Source organism: Tinamus guttatus, unplaced genomic scaffold (genome assembly GCF_059628265.1).
Source record: "Tinamus guttatus ecotype Peru unplaced genomic scaffold, ASM5962826v1 Tinamus_guttatus_pri_ptg000218l, whole genome shotgun sequence".
Classification (NCBI taxonomy): Eukaryota; Metazoa; Chordata; class Aves; order Tinamiformes; family Tinamidae; genus Tinamus; species Tinamus guttatus.
The window spans coordinates 947,092-972,016 of NW_028288752.1; the positions used below are offsets into that span (position 1 = coordinate 947,092).

General features: G+C 43.1%; 1 protein-coding gene across 1 annotated transcript in view; it reads right to left on the reverse strand.

The window, feature by feature from the left end:
• The window catches only part of REEP1 (receptor accessory protein 1), a 50,940-nt gene extending 41,647 nt beyond the window's left edge, over positions 1–9,293 (reverse strand). Inside the window, exon 1 of the mRNA XM_088524963.1 lies at positions 9,167–9,293. Coding sequence (XP_088381089.1) covers positions 9,167–9,198 — 32 coding nt within the window. The 5' untranslated portion in view covers positions 9,199–9,293. The remainder of the gene's footprint in view (positions 1–9,166) is intronic.
• Positions 9,294–24,925: the final 15,632 nt, after the last annotated feature.

The following is a 24,925-nucleotide window of genomic DNA, read 5'->3' on the forward strand; positions in this document are numbered from 1 at the left end:
TTTAGAAATAAACTGTGGAAATAACTGCAGCAGCAGACGTGTATGCCCCATCCTCCTGGCCCTTGGAAACGGGCCCTTGGGATTCCAGCTCCATAATCCTACAAAGCAGCACTGAAGGGGATTTAAGGCAGCCAGGATGAAGGATGAAGCTAAGGGCTCAGCAGCAGCAGCCTGGGGCTGGCAAGAATGCAGCTACGTGCAGCACCCTCCCCACAGGTCTCCTCCTCAGAGAGGAAGCATGAGAGACAACGGAGTTTCACTCTGGTTAAAACAGATTTTAAAATAGGCGTGCTCGGTGTTCTGCAGTCACTCGCTGGGATTCTTTCCCCTGAATTGCAAGGGAGGGCATCATACTGTCCACCCTCAGCTTTTGGTGGATGCTGACACTTTAGTAGGAGAAGCTCAGTAATGAAGCTAGAAGAAAGGACAAGACAACTGTCCTGAGAGAACTGCAGCTCCAGGAGCCCTAGGAGCTCAGTCACCCCTCAGCAACACGACTTAGCTTGGGGCTCATAAGGAACAGAAACCTTTTGGTTGTGTTGAATGTGGCCAGTTCCTATCTTGTAAATTGTTCAACTTTCTAGGACCAACTTGGCATCCTCTGCAAGATCTTCCTTGTTGTGGGCTGCAGACACAGCCTTGGGAGCCTGACCTCAGTAGAACTGCATTACTCATGGATTTCAGCAGAGCTGCACCAATTAACACAAGTTGCAGACCTGGTGTTGCCTTAGGGATGAGACAATTACTGAGGTTTGCCTTGAAAGGGAATTTTCCAGCTCTTTATTCCCTCTGTCTGCAGCAAATCCAGTCTTGATCCTTTGTGTTCACCATGGGCTGGACTGGGAATTTTTGTGGCAGCTCTTGTTAAAATTTGGCTGTGCGTCACTTCCCAGCCTCCCTTGACAAAACAGCAGAGCCACAATTACCTCCAAGGCGAACAAGAGGGACCTCTTGCCTCACCTAAAGTATTTCTTTTGCTAGCAGGTTAAAAGACATTGACAAGCTTTTCTATCAAATTCCGCCTCTTCTGTAGTGTTGCACACACCATATACAGGGATCTCAAAATGCTATCTAAACATAGACAGCATATCCAAACATAATTTAGCATATCTAAACATCTAAACACTAGCTGTTGCTGATGAAACAAGCTTTACTTAATGCTGAGATTGGAAGTTACTGACACAGCAGACCGAGAGTAAAGCAGAACCTCCAGCAGATATATTCAAGGTTACACGAGGTAGACGCAAGTAGACTGTGTGATAGATATATGACACCTATAACTGTCAACATCTACAGATAAGGATATAACTGAGAGAGAGGTGATACCCTAAGAAACGATCACTTAGATCATCACTTCTCCCTGCATCTCTCGGAGTCAGCAGGAGATGGGTTTGGTTGCAATATGACCGCTATAAAAACAGGTTAGCGCAGTAAAACAAGCATGACAGAATTCCAACCACATTCATGCAGGAAACCATTTATACTGTTATCTCATTTTTCTTAAAGTATCTGCTTTAAATAACTGTTTTCTCTCTGTGTTTTATCCTACGCAAAAAAAAAAAAAAAAAAAAAGCCCTCAGTATATAGGACAGTGGAGTATGTTGCCATGGTAATTATTACAATCTACTTGTATTCAACAAATCCAGTTTTACCGGGTATATTCTCCTGTGTATCTTGATTTAATTATTAATGTTCTTTCTAAATAGCAACAGCTTTCTGTTTTGACTGACAACCTTATAAGCAGAGTGAGGAAGATAAATGGGAAAAGTGGAATCCTTTGTTCAGCTGCGAAACAGGTACAATTAGGCCAGGGAAAACACCAGCAGCTCCCAAGCTGCCCAGCCACGTGCTCAGACCTACATGGATCACCTGGAAGGCAGAAAATCTCATTCACATCCTGTGTCCATTATTTTGATCTCTTTCTTTGTTGTGATTTCTAGCAAAACCACGAGCTAGCAGAGTCAATTTGATGCAGAAGTAGCTGTTTGGTGGGATCTGAACAGTGACCATCAGTTCATTTCGCTACAGCTGCCGGCTCGTGCTCATTCTCCAGCCATTCGAGCCCAGCAAAACACTCCATCTTTTCCCAGGGACTTTGACACTAAATTAGTATTTACATCGTCCCATCAATTCTTCCCCCAGACAGTCCTCTGCATGCGCCCACAGCAGAGTATATCACATATAAGGTAGAACTGATAACTTAGACACACTTAAGTTATGACCGAGCCCTTTACAGATGCAAACTGAAAGACGGGGAAACAACCTGTCCTCTTCCACCAGGAAGCTCTCGGCCCAGCTGAATCCAATAGCCCTGCACAACACGTGCAGCATGAGCCCTTCCCTCCTCTCTCACATGAGATTGGTTATTGCTCATAAGCCACCTTCCAAAATAAGAAAAAATTCCCAACAGTCTCTGTCTTTCTCCAAAAAACACTTGCTTAGAGGATGGAACCAAGAAATATAATAAAAGTCAACTGATCTGAATGAAAAGAAGCTGCAAAACGAGCACAAGAGAGCAAGAGAGTTTTTTGAGCAGGAGCTGCAGCTCTTCAGTGATGCTGACAATACCAGATTGCTTGGTAGTCTCAAAGGCAGCTACTCATGTTGCCCTGGAATCATTGGGATCTATTCAAAAAATACACACACAATTCCAGACATGAAGGATATTCTCTCTAGCCCCTCACAAAGAGGTTCTTTGGTGCCATTTGTTTTGTTCAGTAAAATACATCGCTTTGCAAAGCAAGAGACTATTGCTGCCTGCATTGGAGAGGAGGAAAAAAGGGAATTCAATTTTATTGATTGGTTGATGGATTTCTTCCATGGAAGTGGCTGATTATTAATTTATTAGTAATTACTTCATTAGCAGTAAGGACATGACCAGCAGCACTGCAAGAAATAATCCTTTACTATTCATGACACCAGGAGTCCAGCTGTCTCCTGGTCATTCCCAAGAGTCCATCTCCAACTTTACACATAAGCCTCTACTTCCATATATACAAATGTCCCTTATGAAACATGATTCTTGCTCTTCCTTATATCACAGCCAACTTCCCTCTTTCTTCAGTACCATCTTTGCCCTCACCTTCTAGGTCCTACAAAATGTGCCTGCCTCTCCTTACAAGACACAAAAGGTAGATTACCCCACTAAGGGGATCCATCTGGTCTGAGCCTATTATCAAAATGATGGCCTTGATTTGTGAATAGAGCTTGGGAAAATACCTGGGTTTCACTTTGTTGCTTCTTTTAGTTCCTTCTCTTCACTCTGCTCACTGTCCATTTTGGCTTGTGAATGGTAAAATAGGATGTGATGCTTTCCCTTTCAACAGCAGCATTAAGTTCAAATGCACAGGTGATTTAAGGGAGATTTTGCCATCTGAGTGTTTCGTTTGCAAGGGACCTGACTCCACAGACGCCTCTCCCCACTGAGCCATTTTATCTCACAAGACCCAAACTGAAGCTGTTGGCTGGGCTTGACTGTTACAATCAAGGGCAGGATCAGATAAAGCAAAATTGTGGCTCAGATAGCAGCTGCCTACTGAAGATATAGAAGAAATTCTAACACAGAAGGTTCAGAGAACAATCCAAACCAGCCAATTCATCTGCAGCTCTTCAGCCATCTCTGTGATCGGACTGAAAGTTCCCAAGATACCACCTTAAGGTATCTGAAAAGTAGGCAGGCAAATGCACTGCTTAGTACCTAGAATAATTGCTCAGGAAGTCGGAGGTTTGATTCCGTACCTTCTTAATCCCCCTGCTTAGCATTTCCTCCTGACCAGGCAGCTCTCTATTTAACACATAACCTTAGTGGGGACGCCTTAGAGATGTCTGCCTGCTTCCATGAACTGTGGCAGGAGCAGGAAACACTGCTGCTCGGTCTTTTCTAATCACTGGAGCAGCCAGCACATCTGAAAAAAATATACAGCTCATTTTACAGCCCACTGGTCCTGAAGGATGAATGATAAGTAAGTCACACGAAACTGGTAAAATGCTGAAATGTTAATGCTTTAACAAAACTGTAATTCAGTTGTTACAGTTACAAAAATAAATAAATAAATAAAGTCATATTTTAACAGACTCTTGACTAAATCATTGGATACATAATGGGAAATTGCCTGAAAGCATATACGCATATAGGGTTCAGTTTCAAATCTCCAGTGTTTTCACAGACTGTCTGGTATTTTACAGGCCATCAGCCAGCTGGGGACCACTGGTTGAGTAAATTGGATCTAAAGCCCCTTGCGGGGACTAAGCAGCCAATCTAGGTAGCATGATGCCTGGCTTAGTAACCTAGATTAGGTAGTCTGGCTACTGCCTTCTACTAGCTATGACACTGATGACACAGTGAGGAATGGGCCACTGGAGGGGAAGATTTATCAGACTGTTTAAGCCTTTGGTTGACTGTTTCGGGTAGCATCTACTTAAATCTGTATTTGCGCTCCAACTCCTCTCCTCCTTTAATTCAGATCTTTCCTAGCAATCATAAATAATTAAATCAAACAACAAAAAAACCCGACCCTAGATCTGCTCAATCGCATCCCCTTTCCTTCACCAAGGAGCCCAGAGGAAGGACGAGTTGCTGCAGGTTTTCTATGGAATAACGGACACATCATTTGCTCCTGCTGTGCCGCAAGTGCCGTTTCCAATAAAATGGCAGCAAACATCATCCTGATGATGTCAGACTAAATTAATAACCTGAAGTGCTTTAATGGAATGAAATGGAAAGGCCCCCATCAAGAGAAAGTACCTGAGGCAAGACAGCTGAGAAGGTCAAGCCCAGTAGTTACATTCCACGACTTTCAATTTGGTAAAATGTCCTTCCTTTACCAAAAAAGGACCAGCAACTCTGCTGTGAATGCATTTATGTGTGTGCAAGAGAAGAGAGCAGCAGGGTGAAAGTGAGGATCATTTTAGCAGGATCACTCTTCTGTTACCTAGAAATATCATTTTTTAGCAAATTCTGCATGCGTGTGGCTGCCTGTTCTCACTTCTCAGCTCCAGAGCATGCGAAAACTCATCCCGCAGCCTTCGCTAAGACCTCAAGCCACGCCAGGTCCATCGCTGTCTTCTCACATAGCCCAACTCTGCATCACTGGCGTGGAAGCCTCTGCAGAGTAATAAATGCCACAGAATTTCACATCCTCTGCCAATATAGGGGAAGCAATATGTGCAGAAGTGTGTTCAGTGTGTCAGCATCAGCTTCTCCACGCACCTGTGACCACCAAAAGCACAGGCCTTTACCAAAACGGCTCTCACCCACTCAAGCAACCCCTGTCTCTGCCTACCTATGCTAAAGAGGATACAAATAATCATTTTCAGCAGTCACACAATCCCCACCGTAACAGCTTTTTCATTCATAAATCTTCGAGCCTCCCGTATGCGTGACAAGCAGACAGAGGAAGGTTCTGCCGGGTTGTTCTGGAACAGAAACTCGTAACTGGTGCAAGTAGTGTCTTCCCAAGGAATCACTGGCTGACTCCATGGATTTACACCTGCCGAGGACGGGGCTGGCAGATCACACCTGCCCCAGCCAAAATAGCACCACATGAACCAAGTAAAGGAAAGCTGAGGAACTGTGACCGGGAAGGAAATGTCAGCCACCAGGTTAAGGAATTACCTGCTTCCTCCTCAGTGTGGTTCCTACTCACATAGTTCCAGTGGCAGCTGGAGGAAAGGATGTGTCTGATAAATTCCATAATCCCTGTTCTGTGACTATAGCACTGGAAATTCCCAGCAGACATATCTGGGGCTGCCAGCCCATTTCCCATCAAGCCACAAAAGATCAGGCAGGCCATTACTGATGGTTTGTTTTAAAAAACACAAGAAAAAAAAAAGGCTGTGTTTATTCACCATAAAGAACACATGAAAACATTTTGTAATCATTTGTAGAGCACTTTTAAGCCCTTTACACACGTATTCAAATGCTCAGGTCATGCTACATCACCGCAACTATCAATGATCTATCTGGTCTAAGCCTGACTTCCACTGACATCTCCTTCCTTTGCCACATTTTCCATATTTTCCAGCAGACAAGTGAAAAGGCTGACTTCCAGAATCGGAAGAGAAACGTGTGGTTCTGTTCCGCATGACTCAAAGTGCAAAATCAACTTAAATATTTCCAGGAGAAAGAAAAAAAAAAAAAAAAAAGGTTTTCTACAATAATAGAATAGGCTGCATTTATATATATGATTTTTAATTTGGAAATGCTTTGGCCAAAAGGTATGGCAGATCCGTAATGATGTAGGATTGATAGTGTTGCACACTGTGGCCAAAATGGACTCCTTTAAAATTAATAGCAATAAACCATAGGTGTACAACATGCCATTGATCCCTTCTGGTCTGTCTCAAAGCAGATAAATTCAGCGCAGCTCATTACACTTCACAGATGAGGAAACTGAAATATGGGTGTTCCAGGATGTCCTTTCTACTCAGAGATGATGAACAAGCGGTTGCAATCAATGGATTCATGGACAGTAGTACTATCCCACTCCAGCTACTGTGAGAGACAAAGCAACAAATAACTCCAGGAGGCACCCATCAGTTACAGGGGGCCTGGCCACCCCTTGGTAATAAACTCCCCTAGAAATATCCAAAGAATATTTGGCTTTTGTTCTCAGTGAAGTGAGTAAAAAAGGTACCTGGGCTCCAGCAGGATGAGTGGAGGCTCTATAAGGAATAAGGTATCTGGGAACAGGATTTTCTGCCTGTTTTGCATTTCTGCAGCAGCCAGTACAGAGCCCCACAGTGATAAAGTTGCTCCTTGGCATCCAGCTCTGGCCAAGCTTTGCATCCAGCTGTTCTGCAGCTCCTGCCACTTCTCAGCTGGATGTCACCTGCGCACAGCTCAGTGAGCCCTCCCAGCCAGCGTTAATACAACCCCAGCACTTGGGCTGAAGAGGGGCAGGAGATGTGGCCTCACCCTCAAAGGCTCCTCTCCTACGGCGCTGTTCTAGAAGCAAAAACCTCTAAGACAGTTACAGCAAAACCATGAGATGTTTGAAAGCATCACAGCGGTGGGCTAAGTGAATGCACATGCAAGCCCCAAATGAAGGCAGACACTGAGGCACATACCCTCTAGCTAAAACTAGCCTGAACATGAAAAACGGGGATGCTGGAAGTGGCAAAACGCCCAAGAGTTAAAGCTAAGATCTGCTCCAGGTTTCAGAGCCCTCCCTATTAGCTGAGTCATGTCAGACACAACCCACCAGATGAGCAGGAGCGCTAAGAGCATAGAGCAGGATTCACAGTGTGCTCAAACCGCAACAGCTTCATCGTAATCCTCACCAGCTAGTGAGAGCAGAGGAGAAAAGAGGCATGGGCAGGAAAAAAAGCCCTAACTGGGTGGCCATCTATTTAGGACAGTGCTCTCTGCACTGATGGACAACTTGGTAATTCACAAAGAGATGGGGAAATCGGATTAGATCTTAAAGGATGGATGTGTCCTTAATCTAAGTAGCTGGGCAAAGAAAGCAGGGATCCAGCTTAGCTCATGCTAGGCTTCCTTGCAAAATTATTTAGTTATTACCCTGATACTGAATGATTAGTATTTTGACTATGCATTAGAGTTATTATTTTGCTATTGAAGCACTAGTATAACAAGTCCGTGGCACCACCTTACAGGTAACTTGTGCCTTGCTATTTAGATGAAGCTGAACACGAAGGTCTGTTCGTTCAGTGAATTACCTGACTGCAGATGTCAACAGCTGTTACGCCTTGTCCCTACCCGATTTTTACCCAGTCCACAGCTCTTCTTGCATGAAATCACCTGGGTATGTACGCCGTGTGTGTGTCAAGCCAAATAAGTTAACCTGCCATTTCTCTTCGGGTTCCCTTTGTTCTTGAGGATTATCTGGGTTACATGACAGCAGCTTTTCAAAGCAGGGAAACAGCCCAGTGGAGAGGAAAGGAAGGCAGAGAGACAACGCACCTCATGCCCCGTACTGTCACCAGTGGCATCCACACAGCTACACTGCTCATATTAAAGCATTTAGGTATTTAACAGGCTTGCCCACAGAGAAGCCCAAATGCCACCATGGCCAGCAACAGCTGCAGCTGGAGTCCCGTCATATCAGTCTAAGGGCTGAACACAACTCTGGAAACCCCAAAATGTTCCATATCTGACCAGCACCCAGTGTCCTAATGATAGGGAGAGACAAGCAGGCTCAAGCCAAGTTTTCCTGTGTTTCATTTCATCAAAAGGAGACCTTGAAACCGCCTTTTGGGAACTGTGCTGACAGTGCAACCTCATGGCACGTTTCTCGCAGACAAAGAAAGTGACAGGCCTTCCCAGACCCGCTGCGACTTGGGAGCACAACAGATGTTCTCCCGAGTCAGGAGCTGTACGCAATGGACAGGAAGAACTGGCAACCCCTTCACCTGCTTCCTTGTGCTAACCTTGACCAGCCGCATTTTCAGTGGGGAGGGCGGGTGGCAGCTCCGCATCCTGCCCCACCTTACACACAAATCCTCCCCAGAGCCTCTTCTGGCAGCACCAGAAATGCCCTTTCCTCCCTAAAGCTCTTCCCAGCTGAACAGGGAGCTGGGGCAGCTCCATTCATCGCCGCCGCCCAGAAAGCTTCCCAGGAATTCCCAGCCAGGGCGCTCCGGGTGCAGAAAGGCAACGGCCCAAGCGCAAGCAGCGCTCGCTTGCCAGGCTCCAAGGACTCCAGGACACCTTTTGCGAGGAAGCCGGTCCCACTATTCCTGCTCCAAAGCCCTGCGGCAGCGGGGGGGGCCCCGCGCCCTGCGCCCCCTCCTGCCTGCGCCACCCCGCGCTAACAAAGCGCCGCGACCGCCGCTCCGTGCGTGGGGCTCAGCCCTTCGCGAGAGCTGCCCGCGGCTGCCTGGCGCCGCGGGGCATTTGGCTCCCCTTTGGAGAATACCCTTTAGCCATATATATGTGTGCATGGATATGGCATAGCTGCATATATATGTGCATAGATATGGCATAACCATATTTATATATGCATGTGCATAGATATGACATAACTAAATATATGTGTGTGTGTGTGTGCATAGATATGGCATAGCCGCGTATATACTTGCATAGATACGGCATAGCCGTATATAAACGTGCACAGATATGGTATAACCTCTCTCCGCGTCCCCCCGCAGCAGCAACCTGCTCCGTTCGGCCGCCGGGCACGCAGCCCACGCGCGAGCTACTCACACGACGAGGCGGGAGATGATCCAGGAGACCATGGCGCTGGTGGCGCTGGTGGCGCTGGTGGCGCTCGCGCCGCGGCTCCGCGCCCGCCGCCGGCCGCCGCCCGAGTGCGCGGGGCGGGCGGCTCGGCCATCCGGCCCCGCGCCGCGGCGCAGCCTCCCTGGCGGCGCCGGCTGCGCACATTGGGCAGCGCCCGCGGAGCCGCGCGGCCCCGCTCCGCGCCGCGCCGCCCCCGCGCCCGCCCCTCCGCCCCGGCCCCCTGCGGCGCGGCCGCCTGCGAGCTCCGTCCCCGGGGCCCCCCGGGGCCACCGGGTGCCTTTTCCACGGGGGATGCTGGCCCACCGGCCAAGTGACACGTGTTGGCCTCACCTGCGAGGTGCTCTTCCCCAAGAGCCCCTCCTTTCCCTTTGGCACTGGTCGTTTCCAGTGCACTTGGGCTGTCAGAAAGCGTCTCCCACTGTTTTGGTTTCCCCCCTCTTCAAAGCCCCTGTGTCCCCGGGAGCTCACAGTGGGTTCCCAGGCAAACCTTAGACCTCAGAGTTGTCACTTTGACACCAGCCTCAGGCTGTGCTTCTCCTCCAGGCACTTCTTGGAGCGATGGCCCCGTGTCTCATAGTCGGCCAGGGGTCTAGATACCGTCACTGCCCTGCAGAATCTCTGCCTCCAGGCCTAGCCCATTCCTAGACCTTCACGCCTGCCGCAAATGTACCTCGTATTCTGAGACAACAGAGCTCAGAGTGTCTGAAATTTCCCAATGTTTTATCTGCCATGTGCAAGGAGCAGCTCTATGGAGAGACTGAGCATTTCCAGTGGGAGGTAGTGGAACTAGAGGTTGATCCCAGACCTCATCAGCTCCGGACCATGGCCCTCTCACACTTCTGCCATTCCCACAAGAAGTTCCTTATACAGTGATATCCAGCCCTTACCACACCTTTCTGCAGCTCAGCTCAAAGTCCTACATAACGGGTACCCAGTCTGTTACTCTGCAGACTCTCTGGACCCGGTTCCCAGAAAATGTGTAGCACCCGTGACCTCCAGCTGAAGCTGCAGACAGTGGCACACAGGGCAGTTCAGCATCCTTGAAAAGGTCTTCAAAGAGAATCTTGCATCCTCATCTACCTCTTCTGGCTGTAGTGGATCTGTTCCTCCACCAGAGGGAACTTCCACTTCAGTTTGTGCCCTGTGACAAGTTGCAACCTCCACAGCCCTGTGTTTCCAGGCACATTTTCCACTAAAAACACCAAGAATTTCACAGCCAGGTTGTGAACCACAGCTGGGGACTGAGGCCAGCACCAAGCGTTGCTGCCTCCTTGATTACAGGTGTCTCCAAGGGCAGAGATAGGACTGGGTGATCTGTTGCTATAACCAAGTACAAATCACTCATTTTCTCCAGACATGACTGCTCTCCAGAACTGCCTTCTCTCCAAAGGAGCCATTAGGCCATCTAGCCCAAACTCTAAGCAAGTTAATTATCCTGCGGGTGCTTTACTTGTATACTAAAGTAAGATATGGACCACTTGGAGTGGCGACAATGAAATTAGAGCTTTTAAAATCTGTTATCAAAGATTTGTCATTATTTAGTGTGGAGGTTTTAGATTGTACTTTGGCAGATGCTCCACAGTGCTGTTACGGTTGGTGATGTGATACTGTTAAGTAAATGGCACAGAGCTTGGCACAGCATTCACGAAATCAGCATGGAAGGCATTACTTGCCCCTAAGTGCTGGCAAGAAACTCCAAGCACAGAAAAATGGGCCAACAGGAGAAGATACAAGACCACAAAGGGATACGACAAAGAGGACAACACCCAAAGCATTTCAGTGCCCAGGGCATGACTCTCTTGCCCTTTTGGCTCCTTCCAGCCTTTCTTGCCAGCATCATCCAGGCCACCATTGTCTGTGCAACTCTGTCTAGTCACCGTGACTGCTGCCCTGCAGCCTGGGCAGCAACAGTCAGACTGGCTTGAAGGTTTTAATTTGTTCTGCAGCTCTCTGGCATAAGGACCTGTAAGTCGAGGCTCTTGGGTTGCCTGTTGGCACCCACCTGACATTATGACTCCCTGATAATAGTTGGCTAATCTTAGACCTTAAATGAACATGTAGAGAGGAGTAAAATAAAAAAGTAGATTTGGTGATTGAAAGCCTAAAGAGTCTATCAGTGGGAAGCTGGGCAACTGTATTTACGTAGCTAATTGGTAAATAAAGATCAGAGGGGAGGAATCCAGTTACACCCAGTTACTCCTGGAAGGCTCACAGTATCCCCTGCCTACTCTTCTTGGGTTCTGTTTTGGGATAACAGAGTTAAAACCCTGTCATCATAAACTGTGCACATGACATTCCAAGCAGCCTGGGGAAAAGCTTTGGAGAAACCCTTTGCTTAAGGAAAGCCCTTCCAGCTGAATCAGACGCAAGAAAAGTTAAAGCTGCAGGGACAGATACAAATTAGTTTATGCAGGCAGCTCAGTAGAGACCCACTGATGCTAATGGAACATTTCTGGAACAGCTTTGGAAGTGGAAGAAAGTCAGGCCATGGAGTATCCTTGGCAGGCTGCACCATCAGATGGTTTAATCTCAGTCCCCCAAACAAATAACAAAGGAAAGCAACTTTGTGAGGAAAAGGAGAGCCTCCATGCTTGCCCTAAGTACTATGCAGCCTTCTCCTAGCAACTGTGTTTCCGGAGGAGCTCAGTGCCATGGAGAAGTCAGATTCCCAACAGCATTATCAGGTAGAAAAGGATCACACAGGAAACCTGTGGTTTTTAGGTGTTGAAGGGCATGTGGAAAAAAAAATACATATATATAAAATAAAAAAATAATATTACCTATGGGTACATTCCCTGTATAATATGATGACAGTACCTAAAAGGTACCCAGAGCAGAAGCAGGCTATGATCAATAAACAGATACTCTGCAGCCCATCAGGGATCATACACATCTAGGCACAGACACTGGAGGAGAAATGTTTTCTGCTCAATTTCTTGGATTTTCCTTCAATTTGGGAGGTGAAGAAGAAGGAGAAAAAAAAAAAAGAAAAAGATATCCTCCAGACATTTAGAGCAAACATCCAAGAAGAACGTAACTCTTGAAGGCACCAATAAAAATGTCCATTGCTAAAACTCCAGATTCACAGATACAGACCAGATATGAAAAGGTCAGTAATGCTCTGTGGGGAGTATTGTTAAAGCATGTGGAGACAGACAGCATTTCCTGGCTGCCATTTCCACTTTTATTATTGAATTACTTGCTTTAGAGCTACAGACATTAGCAAAGAGAGATTAAGAAATGCCTATTTGACTCAAAAGTGGTGTGGTCTGGCATGAGAGCTGGGAACTGTGACTGCTAAGAACTGCTCTTCATTCTTAATGACTCATTATGAGAGCTTGGGAAAAGCATGGAAACCAGCACGTCTAAATTTATCATTTGGCTTTGGGTAACCAAGATGAGACAGCATAGCCCCAAATATTCAAATACAAAATTCTACTGCACAAAGATGAGACAGTGGTACTCAATATCTCTAAATATCAAGCTCTGACTACCTCAACTTGTGCATCAAAACTGCCTTTGGAGAAGTTTGTTCTTTGCTTTCCCATACTGCCTCCCATAAAGTGTGTGTTACAGGATGTCTCTGACTTGGAATAAATCCATGTGTCTTGTATTAATTCATTAGTGACTACAAGGCATTTGCAGACCCTCCACTTCCAAAAGAAATTATCGCAATTCGTGGGTTGTATCTTTTCCATTCTATCATTTCAGAATGAACAAAATGCTTGAATTACAGAATTTTATAAAGTGATAAAAAGAGGACCATATCTTAGACTAGAACTTACTATCTCAGCCTTGAATTTTAATCAAGGCATCAATAAATTATCACTATTACTATAGTACTCTTATTCCTTCTCACCAGTTATGATCCTTCTAACTCAACCAGTCATGTACAATCACCAAGTCTATTCTGCGTCTCCAAATCATCTCTGTTTCCATCATTCCTAAAGCATCCAGTCACGGACAGCAGACAACATAAATGTAAAAAGAAAGGAAACAGTTCAATAAAATAGATGGATGAGCAAAGAATATGGCAATCAGAAGACAGACTCGTGGAAAGTACATCTAAGACTGAGCGCATATCTTCTCTCTTCCCTCTTCGGCAGGTAAAAATAACACATCCCTTCCTGTGGGATGTGACACACAACTCCCTTACATTTTTATGAAAATGTTCTCCCCCTGTCTCTGCCAGACAAGAACCTACTCACATATCTGATAAGATTGCAAAGGAAGAGCTGGATGTGCTGCTCAAATATCTTGCCTGAATCCCCAGAAAGAATTAAAGGGGCCATGATGTCATGACTGACATGTGCCAGGAAGCCTGTGACCAATGGCACTTGGTAACATTGCATGAAAGATAAAAGGCAAAAAGGAATGGAGACCATTTCCCTTTCAGGAGTTAGCTAAGTGGGTCCAAATTCTCACAATCTCCCTCCTGAGATGTTTCTTCTTCATGAACACAAACTCTCTGAGTGTCTGCTGGAGCGAGGAGAGAGGACAAACACGATATAGATGTTTCTTGTGCTAAAGAAATGACACTTCTGAAAGGAAAACTGCAAGAGGAACTTCTGATTATGAAATCTCAAGGCCTCAAGACTGGAAACCAGCAGTGAGACATAACCTATTCTGCTCTGAAAAAGGACATTTGATCATTCTGAAAAAGGAAATGGAAAGGGCCATGTCTTGGGCAAACTGCTGTGACTGACGGAACTGACTCCAGACCAGGGTAAAGTTATTTTTTAAATACACTAATATGTGCCTCTCTAAGATCGCATTATTAGCCACTGGCAGAGGAGATATTACGACACACAGAGCTTTGTTCTGATCCAGGATGTCAATTCTTAAATTTTCAAACTGGAAGGCTGTATTTTTTTTTTTGAACTGTGTGACCGAGTGTTTAAATATGACTACAATACAACAGTAGATATGCTGGAGACCGACTTGACCATGTTCTGCCATTAAAGCAGACACAAAGGAGGAAGGTAATTAAGTGCGAGTGTGAACACCAAATGCATTGAAGAGGGAAAATATGGCACATTCTCTCATATAAAGAGAGAAATATGGTCAGTCTGTGGCCTTGAGGTCTCACTGAGGCACCAGGCAGATGAAAATGTTAAAGATAATACAACACTGTAAACAATGAGTGAAACATCTCTTGTGGGCAGGAAAGACGAAGTTTCCTTCAAGAAAACAGAGAAGGAATGCGGAGACGGCTATAGCCAGCCCAAATTATGTTAAGCAGGATCTAAGGGACAGTTACAGGCTGCTCTCAGCAGTTTCTAGACTGTCTTCATGGAGCAATGTAATAAAAAAACTCAAAGTAAGAGAAGAAAGTGAAGCGGGGTCTTCACCATCCGTTGCTGAACTACCTTTAACCAACCTATGCAAGATCTCCGAGAACGTCCTCCTTACTCTGTACTCTGTACTCCTGTACTCTGCAATTAGTAAACCAATGTGGCTTTGCAAAAACGTGCTTTAATAACTCTATAAATGCTACTTCGCTGCAAGTTTTCATCCAGAACTACTCTTGATCCTCAGGATCAATTTAAATCCCAGCACAGAACTGGATGTGTAGATTTCAATTGCATGCAAAGAGCCCCAGGGGAGGCAGAAGGAGGCTGCACTGGCACACCTGGCACACGTGCCTTCCCATAGGAGCTATTTAGGAGCACTGCCAGGTGAGCAGCAACCCCAGCTCTCCAGGGCTTTTCCCACACTTCCGCAAGGGTTTTCCTTCTCATATGGCACAATGCGCCTGCCTCTCTTGTTCAAATTTTCTTTCTCTTCCTCTCCAGGTGTGTAAACCATGCACTGCTTTATCCCTGCTTTTTCCTCAGTTTGTACTCTGGTCTAAATGCAAATAGAAATGCTGAGAGTTAAAGCACAGGGCATATTAAAGGCAGTACCTCTCACATCACCTACACACATAAAATTCTAAAACACTAAAAACATCTAGTTCTAGGTGCACTTAATTCTAGCGAAAGCAAAAAGGATGTCTGGGAAAACATGCCTCTTTATATGGACATGTTATATAACTGTGTTTTTTTATCTTCCACAATCAGAGTACGAGAAAAAAAATGCAGTATCATCCTGCTTCTTTCTCTCATCACATGGCAGTAAGATCAAAATTTTCAGTCTTCACAGGAACTAAGAAGGCTGTTCCAAATCTGAAATGGAACAAAAGCATGATCCAAACAAACAATTTAGAGGGTTCAGAAAAAGGAAAAATACACTCACTGAGATGATGGTTTCCAAGCTACCTTCCATAGCCTTTTTATAGAGGACCTCATCTCCACAGATGTTACTCCTTCCTAAAGACTTACAATACTCCTTTTTAATGTCAATTCCTAAGACCAGATAACAATTCCTTGATTGGTATCTGCTTATGACTTGCAAAGGTCAGCAAGTGGTATGAGATTAGCACACAAAGCACTCCCAACATGTGGGTATTGGCAAGTGATAATAGTCAAGAGACCTCTCTGCACAATATGTGTCTGACCAAGGGAAGTGGCAGCAGTTTTCCCACACAAATAATGATGCAGTCTGACTGCTTAGCACAAGATCTGAAAAGCTTACAGCTGAAAATGGAACTTTGGACTCACAGAAGTTTCTATTTCAATACCACAAACTTCTGTATGAAAGTAACAAAGAGGGAAAAAAAGCAAATATCCAACTGCTAAATACCAAAACATAAAAAAGAGAGAGAGAGAGAAGCCTTTGTGCTAGAACTCCGTTTTTCATCAGTCTACAGTCATGCTGCAGCCAGCAAACTGTGAGTTCCAACCCCTCTGGCTGTTCAGAAAAGCATTTGCATGTAGATGCTCTCACCCCCTCCCATCCCCACTCCAACACTAGATTCTTAATTGCAGTGTATGTAGGTGACAGAGCCTTTTCTATACCCTCGTCTGCCTCAGACTCCATTCCAGTCCTCTTCTGTCAAAACCACTGCCACTGCCTATAGCAGCTCAGACATTCTCCAAGCAGCACTGAAATGAAAGGGCCATAATAATGCTAGTGAACTGCACTGCTGACAGCAGGATTCTGCGAATATGTCTATTTTTCAGGAGGAGTGTGCCAGCAGCTCACAGGGATCTTACCAGAACTACCTTGAAACCAGTTCGGGCACTGATAGAAGTGTTGCTGTAGCAACACAGACCTTCCTGCGAGGCAGCTACGCCACTATGTCCTCAGGATCCAGGGAAGATTTTCAGTTCCTGCTGAGCTCCAGGCTGCTGAGGCTACACCGGAGTTTTTAAAATCACAGAATAATTTAGGTGGCAAGTAGCCTCCAGAGGTTCAACGCCTTGCTCAAAGCATGGCTCGCTCTGAAGGTACATTAGGCTGGGGAGGGTCTTTTCCCCAGCTAACATTTTATACAATAGTGGGCAGGTGATGTTACAGCGTAGCAGGAGATGAACTTTTCACCATATAACAGCTCTGCAGGACTGGCATGGAGACCAGAAGTTATCCCTGCATTGAAGTTGTCCTTCCTGGTGCCAGCAGAGCAGCAGCTATCACGCAACTGTGTGCATCATTTTGCTGTGCTGCAAACCTCTTACTTGTAACCAGTAGGTCAAGACATTGCTCTTTAGAATTAAAAGTTTATTCTGCTCAAGTCTAATCCATTCCTTCTGCTCACTCTGGCAAGAGGATTTTTCAAGTCCTGATTTAGGATGGTGGAAAATACTCATGGCAGGCAGCAGCAGCCATTTCTTAAGAGTTAATCTCTGTAATAACCTTTGTTAATCTAGCTATAAGGAACAAGTGATATGGAACATATTCTACATACCCATAGGGAGTCTGTTAGATTAACAGGATTACCAGCTGCTGCTGGTAATACTGCTCTGTGTTTATTCAGCACTTCTCTGAAGAACAGTAGGTACTTTTTATAGGTGGTTAAATATTTGTTATCCTGACAGAGGGAAATTTAAGTGCAAAGAGTAATATAGCCAGGTCCACGCAATGAACCAGCCCCAGTATTCCTAGCCTCATGCTCCATCACATTTCCTAAGACACAAATTCATAACAATTACTGCACATCCTGGTTGATTATATTAGCAGTCTGCTTATAAAGCATAATTTACATTGCTGATCAAGCTACCATTTTCATTAGCTCAATTTTGTTGATTTTGAAAGAGTCTACAAAATAGATTCGTGGGACATATATATGTACGTTAGGACAGTAAACCCAGGAGAAGGATCATCCTTTCCTTTATGTTGTAACACGTCTAGCACAGTGTGCTAAGCAATAATCAAATGCAAGCATTCTGACCCATTTGTAATTTAGTTGAGGTCTTTTATAGTTTATGTTTGTAAAGGATTACTTTGCAGTTTTTGTGTACAAACAATAGATATGTTTAAAGTATTCTAATAAAATAATGAACTTCAAGAAAAAAAGTCTTCTCTTTCTTTTTCCTTCTCAGAAGAGCTTGTATGGCTGCAACAGATGCCTGTGATTCCTGTCTTTAGAGAACATTCTTCTAATATTCATAAGGCTATCTATACCACTGAAAACTGGTGAAGTTTTCAACTGGTTAAAGTTGAACATACACTGTGTTATTAGCTCATTAGTGCTTCATACTAACATTCATTTGAAGTATCACTTAAGAAAAATATGTTTCAAGACCTAACTAAATCTAACAATAATGACTAAATCAAAGTGCAAGCAATATTTCATCCCACTTTGTGTTAGTATCAAGGTCAGTATTTACTCCAAAAGTTAAAGGGTTGAGCTTAAATCAATAATCAAGGACCCCTACAGCAAACTGAGAGAAACAGCCACCTCTAGGGGACAATTTGTCCCACTTATTCTAGATACTTATTTTAGTATGAATCTCCTTCTGGAGGTGCTTATCTTAATTCCCAACAGAGTAACCCTAGACAACTAGCTGCTTGCTGGTAGGTGAAATTCATTAAATATCTGCTCTTTGTAGTGGCAACTTGTGACCTATATGTTTTAATAAAGTAAGACACATCTTACTCCTGTTGCAACCAGACGCGTAACTACTGATCATCCCAGTTTGGCACGACAGAAAAAGTAACATCTAACATACAATAATATTCTCTAAAATTGAAAGTCCTATGATGATCTGTTGATTTTTTCCCCAATATTTCATTTATAAAAAATACCCTTCAGCTTTATCCGTTATCCTCAATCACCTAAAATATTTTCACACTGAGAGAAATACATCTCAAGTTGCCCAAAGTAGACACACAAGTTTTAGGCTTCCCCTCATTCTTTAACTGCTCAAGCTTGAGGCACAGCAGAGGACAACCTGGAACAACTTGAAGGTGTCTCTTATGTGGTTATTAGAAAACTAGAGCTGTAAATTTTACTCTTCTGTGGTGTTTTGTGCATAGGAAGTAAGAGTAAGAAACGCTAGAAATCTATGCTCTCTACAAATCTATGCTTCCTCTACAAAGGAATATGGGAAATGCAGTTTCCTTTTTTTGGAGAACTGTAGTTAGATAATCGTGTTATTAGGTGTATTGGATACCGGGAAGCGAGTCCTTCCCTGTTTCTTTCAGAAGACATGAGAGACAAGATAGTTTGCATTCCTTCTTTCAGTAAAAGACAATCTTAACATACAATCTCTTAAAAAATCAGTGGGTAACATTTTTAATTTCACTGGAATCAGCCTTTTGCTTTAAAAGTATTGGTCTGATTTCAGACACAAATCTCTACTGCCAAAATCTAGAGTTTGGAGGACAGCTGCTAATCTTTGACAGTTGTGAAGAGAGAAATTCAGGGAAAAGACACTGTGAGTTTAGCTGGCATGTAGTTGAGAAGGGAAGCTCAACAAAGAAGAGTAGGAAATTACCTGTCTTCTGTGGATAAATACCAGGAAACATACCCTAATTGTCAGCTCCAGAATCAACTGCTACTTTCTCTGCAGGCTCCGCTTTGGAATTCCGTATGGTCCCAGTGGCCTTAGGACTGTCCGTTCTTCCCTTTGATGGACTGATGAGAAAAAGAAAGAGGTCTCAGTACTTGGCAAGAGATGAAACAGAAAGAATTGAAATAATTTGTTTCTAACTAGAATCTGTATCTACTTTTTTTAAATGCTACTGTTGCTTCTTACCCTTCCTAACTAATCTGCTGTGAAATCCCAATACCTACTTCTCCTATTTCTCTTTCTGGATTGAGAGTGCGGGAAAGGTGGAAGCTAGTCTGAAGACACAGGAATGTCAGCTACTTTGATTTTGCTTTGAACATATTTTACTCAAAATCTCTACTCCTGCTTACATATTCTTTCTTGCATTGTCCCCATTTCTGAATTGGATGAATCATTTAATCCCAATTTAGTATTAAACATCTTCCGGGAAAAATCCTTAGCAGCCACTTCACAGCCATATTTTTTAAATCTCTTGCATCAGAGAGCACACACACTTATGAAACTTTAAAAGGAAAAGGATATTTGAGGATTAAAATAATATTTAATTAGTAGCTAGAATACTCATCATCTTTCAGGTGCACAATACAAAGCAATTCATAATGATTATAGCTATCCCCATCTTACAGAGAAATTAGGTGAATTAAATTATATCCCTAATGACACACTTGGTGTTAAATTCCAGATCTGTTTCCCAGTTCTGTGCTATACCAACTAGGTCACATTTAGCAACATACAATTTTAAAATATTCCTGATTCTTCTACATTCATCAATATTCATTATTTTAACTTTTCTAGTGATATCAAAGCTAAAAGCACAACCCTAGCTTTACCAACATTGTATGCAGAAAAGTGGAATAAAAAAAAAAAAAAAAGATTTCTTATCTGACTCTTGACATTAAAAGATCAAGTATTTTCCCTGCTAGAGTCCAAGTTACTGTGTTAGTGTATAAAACACCCAGTGCTCTCCACTAACTGCCCATTGCTCCAATTCAAGGGCTAGGTAGCAAGTAGCAGGACAAAAGAATCAGAATCAGGAGGCCAACATTATCTCTGGGAGCAGAAACATTTCCAGTGCACAAGCTAAGATTAAAGTACAAATAACCTACTTGAGTGCCTATTCACATGTGAGTCAAAAGGCTGAACCTTTTTTAGTATAAACACATAAACACCAAAAGCTATTTTCCAATTGTACGTATCCGTATACTACAACATTAACTACTTCTCCTTGTGTTCACCGATTTGTCAAAAATGTTATATCAAATTACCAAGGCTGAAAATGTTACCAAGTACTCCAAATATTTTCAACAGAATACAGAAGAAACAACCAACCAAACATGTAAAAAAACACCCTGCAGTGCTCTAAATTTTGTCAAAATTATCCTTGAAAGTATGTAGCAAGCAAATTCAAAATTAATAAAATTTATAGCAAATAGATGAGGATTCACTGACTTGATATCTGGCTCTACAAGCCCATGAGCCTGAGTTTCAGGAACTTCCTGTCAGCTCTTGTAGAGAAAGGAGTAAGGGAAGAAGCTCAATCACTAGACAAATTTGTTTAAAACTGAAATAGACATCCGGAAGCACTTCGTAATACAGCTTAAGGCCCTCTCTGGTGCTGGAATGGAATGAAATAATGGCTAACTGGCCTTTGCCAAATCCAGGTTATGTTATTTTAATGATTAAGGAGGCTAGACATTATAAAGTCATACAACACAAAGAACACGACATGCTTTCAATTTACCCTAAGGCTTTTGGAGATAAAGCTAATTAACACAGAACAATTTTCTCAGTTTATTAAATAAAGATATTTAAAATTTACTGACTAGCTTTACTCAGCCCTCTGTGGCTCCTTTTCACAGGGTACCGCTATTACTAAGACATTCCTACTATGTTGGTGGTCCCTGAAACTTGATTTGACTATATGCATCAAGATAACACTGATTTGCCTTCTTTTAGAATGATATCATTAACTATTTGAATTATTATTTGATAATGTGACAAAGCCTGTAAGAAAGGAACTTTTCTATTCTAAAATAGAATAGGCCTTCTCCATCCGGAAAAGGCAAAGAAAAAAAAAACATTATGTATTTACTAACTACACTTGATCTTGAAGGTTTGTCCATGATTATTCTTTAAGGGTTGTTATTGCATTACTTTATCTGTAAATATGGGCTCCACTTTAACATTAACCTGCAAATTTCAATATCTAACACCCCCTCCAACACACACAAAAAATAACATCCAATTAAAAAATTAAATTGTTAAATGTTAATAGTCGATTAACACTTAACACCCTACCCTGACATCATTATAAAACTTCTCTCAGAAATTCTTCTTTCTGCAGTTAGATAATAGCAAGTCTAGGTCCTATTAATTGACAGCTGGGAAAGGAAATTAGTCCTCTATAGAAGAGCCCAGCATAGTAATTTGCTCAAAGTTATCAGAGAAAGTGTCTTCCAAGAACAAGTGTGCCTCAATATTTAATGTTAGCTACCTGCCCTACTTTCAATAAAAATAAATCCCCTTCTTGTGAACTGTCTGCTTGATTGGTGACATCAACTATTTTTTGATAGTAAGAACGCAGTTTTCAGACACAAAGATTTGAATAGCACGTCCACATTTTACATATGGAGAAGTAGTCTTAAATTCATGAATGTGGAATTTTTAGCCATTTTTAAGTTATAAAAATGGCCTATTGAAAACTTTCATTGCATGTAGTGTTAACATAAATGTCTCTTCACCTAAAAACCCTTTAAAAATTTTTTTTAAACTAAAAATAGTGGGAGCAACAAGAGAAATTTTTTTTGCCACTTACTAAATGGTAATTAAAAGGAAGGATTTATTCAGATGCATTTTGCAGTTACTTTAAAGAACACCTGCTCGCAGAGATTACCTCTTTCACAAATAGGAGCTAAAGGCTTACTTATTAGCATTTCACCCCAGTCAGTAAAGCTGGCTATAAAAATTATGTACAAAATTCCTTGCAGGCAGTAGAACAGGTTGAAATATACTGCTTTGTAGTTTAATCACAATTATGTGTATTTACAGAGCAGTTTGTTTTGCAGGGAGCTTTAACAGCATTTTGTTCTTGAGCTGCAAAGAAAGAATAATGTGATCAAAACACTAGGCTAGAAAATTATCTGTGAAGCAGATATGTGAAGGTAGGAGAGTAAAGCCATATTCATTAAAAAGGTATATTAAATAACATGTGTGTATCCAGGGGTGTATATACATATATTTTATAAATATATGCACCTATATTTTATATATAAAAATATATATAAAATGTGTGTGTGTGTGCATTACAATGATATAGCAGATTTCTGCGTGTACAATCCAGAGTGAGATACTCATATCTGTGTCATTACCTTAGAGTTAGTTTGTCCAAAATCTATTTCTGAACACAACAATGTTTCTTCCTATCAACACAAAGTGAGTGTGTGTGAGCTAAGGCGTCCATATGCACAGAAAAACACATAATTTTCCCAGCAGACACCAGCTCCTGTGGATGCTATTTTGAGTGGCGATAAAAATACACAGGCAGAAATGTGTTTTTTTGTTGTTGTTCCCCCCACACACACACTTAAATGTAAGGTTAAAATTTTCACCACGCGGGTTGAGATTATATCTGCTGCAAGGTTTTACAAGTAATTCATAAATGTGTAAAGCTACAGTTTAATGCTATGGTTCTTTGACTTCTTGACACAGGACTTCACTGGTTAACCCAAATTTTTAGCTTCTAAAGGAGCTAAATAATTATCTTCCCTGGAAAAGCAAATCAAAAAAAGATCAGCTGGCTTCAACTTCCAGTCCCCAGCCTCGATCCTTAATGAATGGAAAGCTCTTGTTCATACACTGAATACTCTTTTTTTTTTTTTGTCCAGACTCTCCTTAACTTGCACTTGACCTGCACTGCCATCTTCTTTTCCTTTGCTAATTTATTTTATTTCATTTACATTCACACATTGCTGCTTCAAAGATCACTTTTGCTGCCCAGCACTTGGATCATTCAATTTTTTAATTTGCATCCTGCCATTGCCTCCTTTACTTATCATTTCAAATATGAGTCTATTTTCACTTTCAAGATTATTCATGGACTATGTCACCCCTAACTAGCATCCCATACTTGATCTTCTAACATTTAATCCCAGTTTCTCAGCCCCCTAGGCTCATTATCTATCCAAAAAAGAGTCAATTCCCAAATATCACCCCTGAATCAGACTTCATGGTACTCTTTATGTGGGGAAGTTGGTCATTCACAAAAACCTCACTTTTCTTTTTTTTTAAACCCACCATCATAACTAAAACTTCTATTATAGTACAGATTTTTTTTAATATTAGCCAGTGCTATCCATTACCAGTATGATCTCCTCTACTATTATTTCCTTGTTGTCTAATGCATCTGTTTCTTTATCTATTAACCAACTGTCCTTTGAGAGAAACTGCTTTGTAAGCATAAAATGAAACGACTTTGATTCAGTAGGTGTAGGAGATCTACATAGTAGAACAATGTATATAATGCACTGTATCTAATACCTTGTGCAGCAACTGTTACACTAGTAATACCTACAATGAAACAAGTAATTTAAAGGGTAGTTTGCTTTATACAAATTACATCTTAATTTCAGCTTTTTATTTCCACCATATCTGCTAGAAGTTTAAATCTGTCCTTAAATTGGAAAAGAAAACTTACACGTTTCTCCATTCAGTGCCTTCTAACAAGTGTCTCTCAGACCTATGTGTAGCTGATGATCTACTAGACTCTTTTCTATTATTTATCCAACTATATGCATACTACATGATACTTGCAAGGGGCCAGGATGTGGCCCTCACAGGAGGGTGGAGCTCCTGCCACCGTTAAAAGGGGATTTCTGGATCTCAAAGCTCTTCAGTGATGAGCGGAGCCCAAGGAGAGGTATCAAATGAAGACCAGTGGTTTGCAGTAAATCAGATGACTCATTAACTTGAGTACATGCCCTCTTTTTAATTTCTTTCCTCCCACATAAAATCTAGCGCTAAGAGATCGGTATTTGGGTCTCGCCGGATTGCTACTGGATAGTTCACTGCTGCTTTCTCCACAAATGGACTGAAGAGATAAACTACCTTGGCCACAGTCCTACATAAAAACAACACAGGTCTTGCATGAAGAAAATGGAGGAAGATCAGGTGGCAGAAGCCACTTGACTGCATATATGATGATAAAAACCAGCTTAACTACAGCTAGAACTGCTCTGAAGCCTCGTGTATTCCTAAGACACCTCTAGGACACATCATTTGATCCCTTCACGACGTCTCCGACCACAGGAGCCCTGTGTTGCTGCCTCCCCTCAGCCTCCAACCCCACCAAACAAGATGGCGGCCTCACAGACACTTCCGCCTCGTCGTCCCCACCACCACCGCCGCCCCTCTCAGTGCGCAGGCGCAGAGCGGGCCCGGAGCAGGTGTTCGGCGCGGCGGCGAGTGCGCAAGCGCAGAAGGCCGCCCGCAGCGCCCCCGCAGGTGCATCTCGCCGCCGCGCGCCTGCGCAGAAGCACCCACAGATGCCCCCTCCCCCTGTGCTATATCCGAGTACGCCGAGAACCGCACGTATAAGGGTCGCTTCACCCCTGCCTCCGGAGGATCCCTCCGCTGGCCCCATAGACAGCTCTGAGATCTTACGCCTTGGCGCTACAGGAGGAATTGCAAACTTTAAGACACACTCTACCCTATAGAGTGTTTACTGTTCCCTTGGGGTTCCTCCTTGAGGTCTTCGCGATGGGTTGGGGGAGGGACTTTTCCTCCTCAGCGCTCTGCGGAAGGATACCGCTCATAAGGCGCCATCTGCCGA